This window comes from Salvia splendens, chromosome 10 (assembly GCF_004379255.2).
Source record: "Salvia splendens isolate huo1 chromosome 10, SspV2, whole genome shotgun sequence".
NCBI lineage: Eukaryota > Viridiplantae > Streptophyta > Magnoliopsida > Lamiales > Lamiaceae > Salvia > Salvia splendens.
The window spans coordinates 492,294-504,395 of record NC_056041.1 but is presented as its reverse complement, the minus strand read 5'-3'; the positions used below and the strand labels follow the sequence as shown (position 1 = coordinate 504,395).

Here is a 12,102-nt window from a genome sequence, read left to right as displayed (position 1 = left end):
TGCAACTTTGGTTTGTCCACAATTTATAGAACAATTTACTTTATTCCATTTTTAGTATGCAGACCCCACATCCCACCAACATTTTACACTCACAATCCAATATAAAACTAATACTTTAAATATGTCTCATATTCCACTCACTTTCTTCCTTTAATTTTCTTCACAAAGTCAAACAATTTCTTAAAACCCGTGGCGAATCAAAATGACTCTTTAAATGATGGACGCAGGGAGTATATCTCATTTCAACATATTTATATATAATAAGAAATACTACTATTTAAGCAATGCCATTAAATTGAAAAGATTATTACAAATATAAAATATGTAGAAAAATTATAAGAATATAGTAAAGTACGAGTTTATAATTATGTGTAGGAGATCCAGATTTTTGGATAGTTTCCATATTTAAGGATATGATTTTTTTTTCATAAAAAAGTGAATGTATTTAATTTGCATATTTAGTTCATGCCAATTTGGTATGTCTAGTACACCAAATTTTTACTCCTCTCAATGCGGTACGCAGCCTCTCCATATTTAGGGCCGTTCATGCATCTTTTTTTCAATCTATCATATTTATTTTGTATTTTTATATCTTTATATATGTATGTATTGTCAATAAGGTAAGAATTCGTAAATACAATTCTTTTAACTACTTATTTGAGAAATATGACTTCAATAATACATCCCAAAATTATTTGGTTGCCTAGATTACAAATATTATTAGAAGAATAATCTTTATTAGTATATATAGAGAGAATGGAGGAAGACAAAACGAGCAAGCTAATTGAAAGAATGGAGGAAGACAAAACGAGCAAGCTAATTGAAAGAATGGAGGAAGACAAAATGAGGCAACTCCCTGATGGATATTGTTCTACGATAAAATGGACACAGTTGAAGCAATTAAAACCAGTATTCTCTCCCATAGATGGAAGAATCTCGAAACCGATTTGGTCTTCGATGATGATGACATCAACATGGAGCCCTTTTCCGGAGCTCGAGAAGCTTACTCTCATCGTATATTGTTTTCTTACTGATGCCCTTGTTATAAAGGCACCAAAGCTTAAAGTTCTTGAAATCACTACTTTCTCTGAAGTGAAAGAGATTTATAGTCCATTGCTTACCTCTTTCACTTACAAGTCTGATGAGGCTTGGGAATGTGCGAATGTGAATCTCCCCATGCTGGAACAAGTCTATTTAGACATTCATGGCCCGATTTACCCTTACAACCCACGTTAATAAGTAATAACAACTTTGTTAGGATGCTTCACCAATTTGGATATATGATACTATAGTTTCATTGACTTTAATAGTTCTACAAAGTCACCTATACAGCTTGGAGATATTTCCAAGTTATGGGCTTTTACACCCTTGTCGTACATATTTTTTGTAGTACTATTATTAAACTGCCAAAAATAAATGCCAATTGTAAGAAATTGAAGGGTTGGGAGGAAATCGAAACATTATTGTGTTGTGCTCTATAATTCATCACATGTAAACATGGATGATGGAGATAATAAAAGAAAGTTATTTTCAAGACAAAGTCAAAATAGTCGATTACGTAAATTAACTAAAAATCGGCTCATGAATGTCTAAATAGACTTGTTCCAGCATGATACAAATAAGCATCCTATCAGTTGGCTCATTCTATCTTCCTCCATTGATCTGATACAAATAAAATTGAAGAAACACAAACTTTAGAAAAATACTACTACTACTAATTAAAGTATTTTAGTTTTTAATTGACACTATCATAAACCAAAAAATGTAGACGGTGAGGCCAGGAGGGACCCAACGGCGACGTTGTGCGGTCTGAACTGATAAAAATAAATCAAAATCTATTGATCGAATAATATTTTTAATTTAGTTTAGGTAACAAAATAATTAGAGATGCAGTATTCCACTATTATAGTCATATATACCCATAAGGAAATAAGAATCGTAAATATGAAAACGAAATTTAAATTGTAAAGAATAGAGATATGAAAAAGAACGGATTTTGAGAGAGACTCGGAAGAATACTAGTTAAGGAAGAAAGTTTACAAAAATAATAATTTTATTTTTAAATTTGATTAATCTTACTTTTCGTTTATTTATTATATAGGGGTATATAAAGTCTAAAGATATGAAAACAAATCAAATTCTAGACTCCATCCCTCCCATGAAAATAAGGATATTTAATATTTTGGTATCCCATAAAAATATTTGTTTCTATTTTTTATTACCTTCTTTTTTTTTCTATCTCTATTACTTAACTAATTTACCTAATTGTGAATAAATTTCTAATGTTATCCTAAATGTTCATATTTTTGTGAAACGGAGAGAATTTTATAAAAGATATGGTGTACTAATAAAGTTAATTTTAATTTATTTATGTCAAAGTTTAGTAGTACAAAATTAGATGACGCAGAGTAGATCCACCGATTATTTTTTTTAACCATATCAATTTCAACACGTTATGTTTGTGGATTGACACTCGGACAGAATTTTGATTAATAAATGAGGGACAGCGATTGTTATAAATTAAAATTTAAAAAAAAATAAAAAAAATTTGGAGCCACTATTGAAACATTTCAAATATTGATACTACTTTAGTTTCAAAATTATCCCAAGTTGTGAAATATTTTTCGATCGACTCTAGAAACTCACAAATGTTGTAGTAATAATTTTTATTTCTGATAAAAAAACATTACAGATTATTTTATGCACTCCACATATAATAGTGGCTGGTAATACAAAATAAAATTACGACAATTTATAAAATAACGGGCCTCATCTGCTCCATTAATATGGCATCTATAATAGAAGATTTGTTTTATGAGTATATAATTTCTTGAGTCGGATAATCAACCTTAGTGGCTCGCTCAATGTAGGGACTAATTTGGTGGTTGAATCAAAAGCTGAAAACAACTAACGATTGGGATTTTCATCATGCAAATCTAGCTAGTACAACATATAGTTGTGTTTTTTGCACTTTTTTTAAATAAAATGTTATGCGCGAAACTAATTTATGAGCTTTGTTTTCTTAAAAGTGTTAGTTTGTGTATGTTCAACTTCATACATGAATGCAACAAGATAACGTATATACCAACTATGAACGTGGCATGCCATCAAGATATCGTTAGCTACAAGGATTTCTCATTGGATCATGAAGAAGGTTAAAGCCTTATCACACAATTTTCTTCTCTAATAGTACTAGTTTAATCAAAATTGTCCAAACTCCAAAATCGTTAGACAAGTAAATACCAATTATAAGAAATTGAAGGGCTGGGACTGAAATCAGAGGAGCATTGTGCTCTAAAATTCATATAGGAAATCGAAATATTAGTGTGCTCTAAAATTTATCGCATGTAAACATGAAAGATGAAGATTATTATAGAAGCACAAGGTTTAAAATGAGTGACAAATACAAAGTCCATGACAAATTGTGAAATTTTGTGACATCCCACCTTGAGACATTTCGGTCAAAAAAAATTAAGAGAGAGAAGAATGAAAATGCAAGAGGGGAGATTTTTAGGAGAAGAGAGATATCGGTGTGCTGTTTTTTTAATTCCTATTTCTGATCAAATACTCATAAATATGTGAAAAGATACAAAATGATAAGCTCTCAAATCAAATGCTAATAATCTATAAAAATAAATAATAAAAATAATACCAAAAATCAAATCAAATCAAATCCAATGAAGCTAAAGGTAGTAGTATTCGTCTTTGTCAAAAATAACACTTGCGAATTTTATGACATCCTTCCATCAATTTGAGACATTTCATGTTGGAAAATGGAGGAGGAGTTTGCTTTAAAGATCCAACTTTGCTGAGTTTGCTTTAAAGATCCAACTTTCCTCTGGAGAATCTATCGATCAATTTGAAACAACCATTACCATATATATACGTACATACATATTATATTAGTATGAGGAGATGGAGAAATGTACCTGTATAATGCAGGTCCAAACTTAATGAAACTGAGGTTGCATTCCGTAATTGGCGAAGCATACTACGAAAGTTGGTATGATTTACATTGTAACAGTATTTTCTCCCTTGAATGTCTAAACACACTTGTTCCAACTTTGGGAGATTCACCTTTGTACACTCCCAAGCCATAGCAGACTCGTATCTAAACGAGGTAAGCAACGGAGCAGAAATCTCTTTCACTTTATAAAAATCGATAATTTCAAGAACTCTAAGCTTTGGAGCCTTTATAACAAGGCCATCCCACGAATACTTGATGAGAGTAAGCTTCTCGAGCTCGGGGAGGCCGGAAAAGGGCTCCATGCTGATGTCATCATCATAGAAGACCAAAGGAGTTTCGAGATGAAAGGATTTCAAATTTGGTAAAGATAAGCGTCCAGGTACTTCAACCGGGCGGCATAACTGCCCGAGCTCGAGCTCCCGCAGTGTCTCGCAGGTGAGAAAAGCTGCCGGAAGCCTGAGTCCGCGGTAGGTGTGGCAGTTGAGGCGGAGGGATTGAACGCCGTGATTGATGGCGTAGAACACGCATTCCTCCATGTATTCCCTGTCGCATAAGTCGAATGAGAGGTATAAGTCGAATGAGAGGTGGAAGTCGTGGATGGTGGCTGTGGCGTCGCGGTGAGAGAGATATTGGGAGACACGTTGGTAGAGAGAGAGTAGTTTAGGTCTCAACTCTTTAAAGTGTAAGCAGCGGCCGGAGAGGCTGAAGCGGAGGCGGAGGCTAGGGAGGAGATACCGCAGATTCTTCCATCTCGTGGAGAGAATGCTGGTTTTAACGGCTTGAGATGTGTCGATTTTATCGAGGATGAGAAGAAGAATGTCATCAGGGAGTTGGCTCATTCGGTCTTCCTCCATTGCTCTGATACAAATAAAATTCAAGAAACACAAACTTTAGAAAAATAATACTACTAGTAGTTAAAGTATTTGAGTTTTTAATTAACATTATCATAATGCTTCCATTCCACATACGAACCTTACAAGCAAAAAATGGTAGATGGTGAGGCCAGGAGGGACCCAACGGCGAAGTTGTGCGAGGCGGTCTGAACTGATAGTAATATGTAGTAGTAATATTTAAGAGAGAGAGAGAGAGAGAGTTTATATAGGAGTACTAATAAAATATTTGTTCGAATAATATTTGTAATTTAGGCAACAAAATACTAATTAGAGATTCAGTATTATAGTCATATTTACCCATAAGGAAACAAGAATCGCAAAATATGGATTTTGAGAGAGATTCGGAAGAATACTAGATAGTTAACGAAGAAAGTTTAGAAAAATAATAATTTTATTTTTAAATTTGATTAATCTTACTTTTCGTTTATTTATAATATAGGGGTATTTAAAGATACGAAAATAAATCAAATTTTATACTCTCTTCGCCCCATAAAAATAAGGATATTTTCCATTTTAGGATGTCTCATAAAAATATCTTCTTCTATTTTAGGTTATTTCTTTCTCTCAAATAAGGTGGGCCATATTTTCCATTTTCAATACTACTATATTTACTTTTTCTTTCTATCTCTGTTTTACTTAATCAATTATTCATTAACTCTCGTGCTATCCCAAAATTTATATTTTTATAAAACGGAAGGAGTATTTTATAAAAGATATACTAATAAAGTTATTTTTAATTTATTTATTTTAAAGTTTGGTATTACTCCCTCTGTCCCAACATATTAGACTCATTTCTTTTGGCACAAGAATTTAGGAGGTGTTGTTTAGTGGAGTAAGTGAGGTTGGTAATAAAGTAGATTTTTACCATAAATAGAAATGACTCAATTATGTTTGGACACTTCAAAGTGGTATACGAGTCTAATATCTTGGGATGGAGGGAGTACAAAAATTAGATGATGCGGAGTAGAACCATAGATTATTTTTTAACCATTTCAACACGTAATGTTTGTGGATTGACACTCGGGACAAAATTTTGATTAATAAACGAGGGACAACAATTGATATAAGTTATAAAAAAAATTCAAAAAAAAACGAGCGACTATTGGAACATTTCAAATATAGATACTCTATGTGTTCCCTCATAGTTGAGGCAAAAATTTTCGGCATAGAGTTAAAAAGGGAATTTTTATTGTGTCAAAAAAATAGATTAAAAAGTAAGAAAAAGAAAAAGGTTGAGAAAATAAATTAGAAAGTGAATAAAGTAGAAAGAATAAATTAAGAGAGAGAAAAAAGTTATTATATATAAAAATGATTCAACTACGAGGGTACGGGGGGAGTACTACTTTAATTTCAAAATTATCCCAAGTTGTGATTTTCGATCAGCCCTGTTCTAGAAATTCACAATTTTTTTAGTAATAAATTTTATATCTGAAAAATAATATTACTGATTATTTATAAAATAACGGGCCTCATCTGCTCCATCAATATGGCATCTTTAATGGAAGATTTGTTTTATGAGTATATAATTTCTTGAGTCGGATAATCAACCATAGTGGCTCGCTCAATGTACAGCCTAATTTGGTAGTTGAATCGAAATTTGGGGTTTTCATCATGCAAATCTAGCTAGTACAACATATAGCTGTATTTTTGCACATTTTTTCCAAATAAAATGTTACTCACGAAACTAATTTATGAGCTTTCGTATGTTCAACTTCATACATGAATTCAACAAGATCACGTATATACCAACTATGAACATGGCATGCCATCAAGATACCGTTAGCGGGAAGGATTTGTGATTGGATCGTGAAAAAGGTAAAATAAGGAGAAGAGCAACTAAGGAATTGATTATGGTCCTTAGTCGTTTGCGTTTGTGTTGCTTTATTAATTCGTTTGGGGCTTGGCTTGAATGGTAATCTATAAAGTCCATGAAAAGCAATTGTTCCATCCCACTAACATGTGATTAGTTGTCCTGAAACACAAAATGAAGGTCCAGTAAAGTCTATACAATGTTTCATTGTTAACTAACATAAGATATTGTATTACGTATAATAAACGCCTCTTTTCTATAATCTCTTAAAAATACCTCTCTTTTACCTAATTACCCTCATTCCGTCACCTTCAAAACACTCGACGACGGCATCGGAACCCCCTGGGCGGAGGAGGTTTTTGTCAAAGCCAAGAAAGATAAATGAATTTCAATGGAGAGACTAATATTACACATACATTTAATTTCCGGTTATTTACAAATAAAGATAAGAATGAGTCATAAATTAACGATTTAGACAGTATATCACTATTTAACAATTAACTCCTAAATTACAAATTGCAGGTAATAAGAAAATGGGATATAAGTGAAGACCAAATCCAAGGAGAAAGGCGTCTGCCACGTGGAGGAATCAGAGCCGTGAACAGGTGGCGGGGCAGCTGAGAAACCGATTCTCGCCGGTGAGGCACGTGCTATGTCGTTATCAGTGATTGGACTGGACCCATGTTCTTCATTACCGGTAACCGTTACTACTGGTGCCTTCAATATCTGCCCATCTCCCACAAATCAATAAACAATACTAACCTTTCCTTTTCTTCAATATTTAACTGCCTTGTCTTAGTCTTCGTCGGTCGAAGTATCAACACATGCTTGACTACATATAATTAAACAACAATTTGGAAGGATAGTTGCAAATGAAATCACCAACAATAGAAAAAAAAAATAATAAATCTATGTGACCAAATTTTGTAAAATCAAAAACTAGTTTATTGAAAAAAGTAAGTTTATTTATACATTTAATTATAATATATGAATACATATACAGTACATAAAATTGCATAATATTGTGGTGATATAAATTATATATTTATAATTTGTGTATAATTTTTTTACTTTTTTGGAACCATAAATATAATTAGTGCATACTTTAATTCAAATTTTAAAGACGATAGAATGGAAATTCAAATATAAAAATGAAAAATGAGGTTAAAGGCTAATAAGTCATTTTAACTTGTTCACTTATTATATTTATTATTTTAATATAATCATATTATTAATATAATCTTATTTTGGTTGTACAAAATTTGGTTGTTTATCATCAAGTAGGAACACATACACGCCTTTATGATGTGTTTATTTAAAAAACTTGTTTTTTACAAACACAAAAATTGATACGAAATTAATTTTTTTAGTAACAACAATAATTTAGAAAACTAAAAAAAGTTTTTTAAAATAAGAATAAATTAATTTAATCTTTTATTTTTTAGAACGCTTCCATTTGATTCCTCTAATTTTAATTTGGACACAACAATAAGAAATACAAATTAATATTCTTAATTGCATTAAAAAAATATCTTAATGGTTTTTTTTATTGTAGTGATCTGAAGTATAAGAAATTGAAACACGTCACTCAACTTAGTGAACCAAAATTGAAACGCATCTTACCTATACTCGGAAGTAAAAAGAAAAAATTCTCCCACTCCCACCTACATAACTTTTTTTCCTATTTTCATAGTAGTAGTATAAATTTAGAAAAAATAGCCTGAATATCAATCCTCCCTGTTTTATAGCTAACATCATCTCCAACAAAGAGAGGTAAATGAAAAAGGTATATTATCTATTTATATTTTTATAAAGTGAAATATACTCTTCCAAAAATAACGCATTCTAAAGGAAAAGGGTATATAGAAGAGGTAAATCATTTTTACAAAAATAAAATAATAGTACAAAATGCATTAAAAAGCATAAAGTGTGAAGAAGATAAATATGATAATTATAAAATTTTATCTCTCTATTAATAAAGAGGTAAAAATACCTCCTCAAAATAGAAAAATAAGAAAAGATATAATACATTCTTAAATACTTCTCTCGTTAAATAATAATTATATGATTTTACCTCTACTTTTATTTTTCTTATTGGAGACGCTGTAATAGGGTTAGTTAAATATGGAGCAGCATGTGAAAGAAAACCGTGTGCGCCGGTAGAGAGGAATCCAAGGAGAGAGAAAGGCATATGATTTTGAAAAACATGCTTTCCATTTCCATGGCCCACCTTCCACCACTAATACACTTGCCTATTTTCGCTTTTCCCTAACTCCTTCACAGAGTAATTCGTTGCTGCATTACTTTCTCTCTCTCCGCTAGAATAAATTCTTAGAGGGAGAGGAAGTAATCAACAAAAAAAAAGGAAAAAAAAAGGAAGCAGAAAATGGCAGCGAATTGCAAGTTTTCGGTAGGCATTTTTGCCGCATTTGCTCTAGTTTTCGCAATCTTCATGCCTGCTGTTCAAGGCCAGGGCCCCGGCGCTTTCCCCCCTGCTCCTGCCCCAACCAGCGATGGTCAGTTCCTTCGATTTATTGAATTGAATCATTCGTGTTTCGATTTTTGAAAATTCTTTCCGCAACTGCATCCGCTTTTTCTAGATCTGTTTGATACTGCTTTTCGTGTTTGATTCAATGCTAGAAATCTATTGATTCATACTATGCTGTTTTTAAAAAACTTGAAAACCTAATTAATGAAGAGCAATTTATGATAATAGAACGCGATCTGCTTTCTGTTCCACCGGAATATAGAAGAACATGAAACCGATCGATTTGAAAACAAAAACTTATACTAATAGAAATTGAAATAAAAATTTATAAATGTGAGCAATGTATAGGTTGGGGCATAACTGTGAGTATAATCAAACTCATAATCAATTTATGAATGTTGTAGATCTCAAATGCCGTCTCTGTTTAAAATCACCTGCAGATTTTGCTTCCAAATGTCTGGATCTTATTTATATTGAGCTAAGATAAATGCATCACTTTGCTTTTCTCTTATTAGAATGATGTGATTACTTTGTACTTTTACAACTTCTGCATAATCATTGATCCATAGGTTAGACTTTCTGATTAGTTGCTGTTTTATGCATTTACTCATTGAGTAAAATATGAAAGTTGTGGAGTAATTGAATATGAATGGTGTAGGGACTGCAATTGATCAAGGCATTGCATATGGGCTGATGCTGTTAGCTTTGGTTCTCACATATATCATCCACACCTTCGACGCCCCGTTCAGTATCTGAATCCCAGCGGCAGTGGGTTAGTTAATTTTTTGTGTTTAGGTTTCATTGATTGACTGCATTATGAGTTATGAATCATGTTCATTGTGGAGACAAGAATTTCTGACTTGTTGTATTCTTCCCAGTACAAGATTTTAATTAATTTGTCGATCTTATCTATCTCTATGGTGCCCATTTCCCCAACAATTTCATTGCTTTTTTATGTATAATAATTCATGTTTGTCGTTTGCTTCCACTTGGGCTTGAAATAAGTAATATCTTAAGGTCTGGTCTAATTCATGAATTTTGAACAATTTCTTCAACTTAAATTTAGGTTGGAAGTTTTATTATTTTTGACAAAAACTTGGATGCACACACTCTCGTCCACCCCTCCTCATCCTCTTCCCTTCTGCTTCCACCGATCTCCTCCACCACCGCGCCCTCCTTGACCCTGCTGCCTCCCTCTTCACCTTCTTTTCTCTGGTCGGCTCACGCTCCATGCTCGTGCGCTAGAGCCATGTTCTTTTTTTTTTATCTAATGAGTAGATAATTGAAAAATCAATGCAATATCAGTCAATCATACACCTCCATTTACTAGCTCTAATCCTCCACGAAAAGTAAGTCTTAGGACTCTAGATCGGCTAATTGTTTTAGAATAGTGTTTGCAAAATGCCTCGAAGCTCGAGGTAGTGAAAAAAACGGAATGCTATATTTCCAAAATGGATTTCATATTCGAATAAGCCTCGTAATCACAGGTCATGCTCTATTTTGAATTAATTGTGCAACTCTGAAATACGATGGTGAAATTTGAATTAGAGCAGTACTTAGTTTGCTTTACTCTTCTTCTTCGCACACATTTGGTATGGTGCTAGAACCTTGTTAAACCAATAAACCTCGTAATTGCAAGACAACACAAAAACCTAAATGATTAAAGGGACTCAAATCAAGAAAGCCATCTACCATGACCACCACCAATGAAGAAGATATTAAGTTCCATTGATTTGTCTCATACCGACAGGTAAAGATCTTACTTTTTGCTCAAGCTCTTTAGTGAACAACGAAATAAGCTTATCCTATACTTGTATATTTCTGAATTCGACTAATCAAAAGAGAGAGTGTGTGGGGGGGGGGACTGTCTGTTGGTGTTAGTAAATGAAACCTAGCATAATTGCAATGTTTTTAAAACCGGACCGGTCGGCGAACCGGCAAAGCTACTGGTTTATGATTGAACCGGTCCAACCGGTTCAATCACTGGTCGAACCGTTTTACTGTTGCAAATACATATAATTAAGTATACAATATACAAAATATATTAAATTTACATATAATTAATAATATATAAAAAATATTAACTTTATATTTTAGTTGTAATATAAATATTAAAATTTAGTAGTAAATGAATAAATTTCATAAATATTTTTGTTGGTAAATAAAAATAAATATATGATTCATTAGTTATTGTAGATAAAAAAAAATGTAATATTTTATATATAAATAGATAAATTTAATTGTAACTAAAAAAAGTGTATTGAACAAAATAATATTATACTATTAAGTAATAATTAAACATGAATAATTAGTTATTTTATGTAAAAATATTAATATCAATGGTTAGTGTATATAAATAAAATATATAGTACAAGAAAAATATTAATATTAAGTAATAATAAATTATATTTACATATAAAACATATTAAATTTATGTGTAATTACAAACTCATATATTGTAAAAATCTAGTGATTATTAAAACATAATTAAAAAATATATTATAATTAACAATTTATTAAAATAATATAAAATCAAAATGAATTACTACCTCCGTCCACCAAAATTCGTCCCAGTTTGACCGGGCACGGGTTTTAAGAAATGTAATGGAAAGTGGGTTGAAAAAGTTAGTGGAATGTAGGCTTGACTTTTATATATTAGTTTTATAATAAAATGTTAGTAGGAATGAGTTAGTGGAATGTAGTGGTTTGACATGTTGGCGGTTTCTAGGGGTGAACCGGACCGGATTGCTTGCCGGTTCGCGGTTGGACCGGTTGAATCGGCCGGTCCGGTTTTTAAAACACTGCATAACTGTTAGTGAGACTTTAAGTCTCATTAGATGCTGAATGTAAGTTTCTTTTCTTTTAATCTATATAACTAAACAGATGTTAGTGAAAAAATGAAATTTGTAGTAATAAATTAGAGAGAAGATGGCAAATAGTTTAG

The 12,102-nt window shown here is 32.0% G+C and overlaps 2 protein-coding genes across 2 annotated transcripts; one reads left to right on the top strand and one right to left on the bottom strand.

Annotated features, from left to right (window-relative positions):
* Positions 1-3,791: 3,791 nt before the first annotated feature.
* On the bottom strand, positions 3,792-4,821 carry LOC121751731 (F-box/FBD/LRR-repeat protein At5g53840-like). Its single transcript, XM_042146524.1, has 2 exons — positions 3,930-4,821; positions 3,792-3,847 (listed from the first exon to the last, which is right to left on the bottom strand). Exons 1-2 carry the CDS (start codon positions 4,819-4,821, stop codon positions 3,792-3,794), a joined length of 948 nt encoding a protein of 315 aa, XP_042002458.1.
* Positions 4,822-8,933: 4,112 nt separating this feature from the next.
* On the top strand, positions 8,934-10,070 carry LOC121750555 (arabinogalactan protein 22-like). Its single transcript, XM_042145112.1, has 2 exons — positions 8,934-9,186; positions 9,817-10,070. Exons 1-2 carry the CDS (start codon positions 9,057-9,059, stop codon positions 9,912-9,914), a joined length of 228 nt encoding a protein of 75 aa, XP_042001046.1. The 5' UTR covers positions 8,934-9,056; the 3' UTR covers positions 9,915-10,070.
* The last annotated feature ends 2,032 nt before the right edge of the window (positions 10,071-12,102 follow it).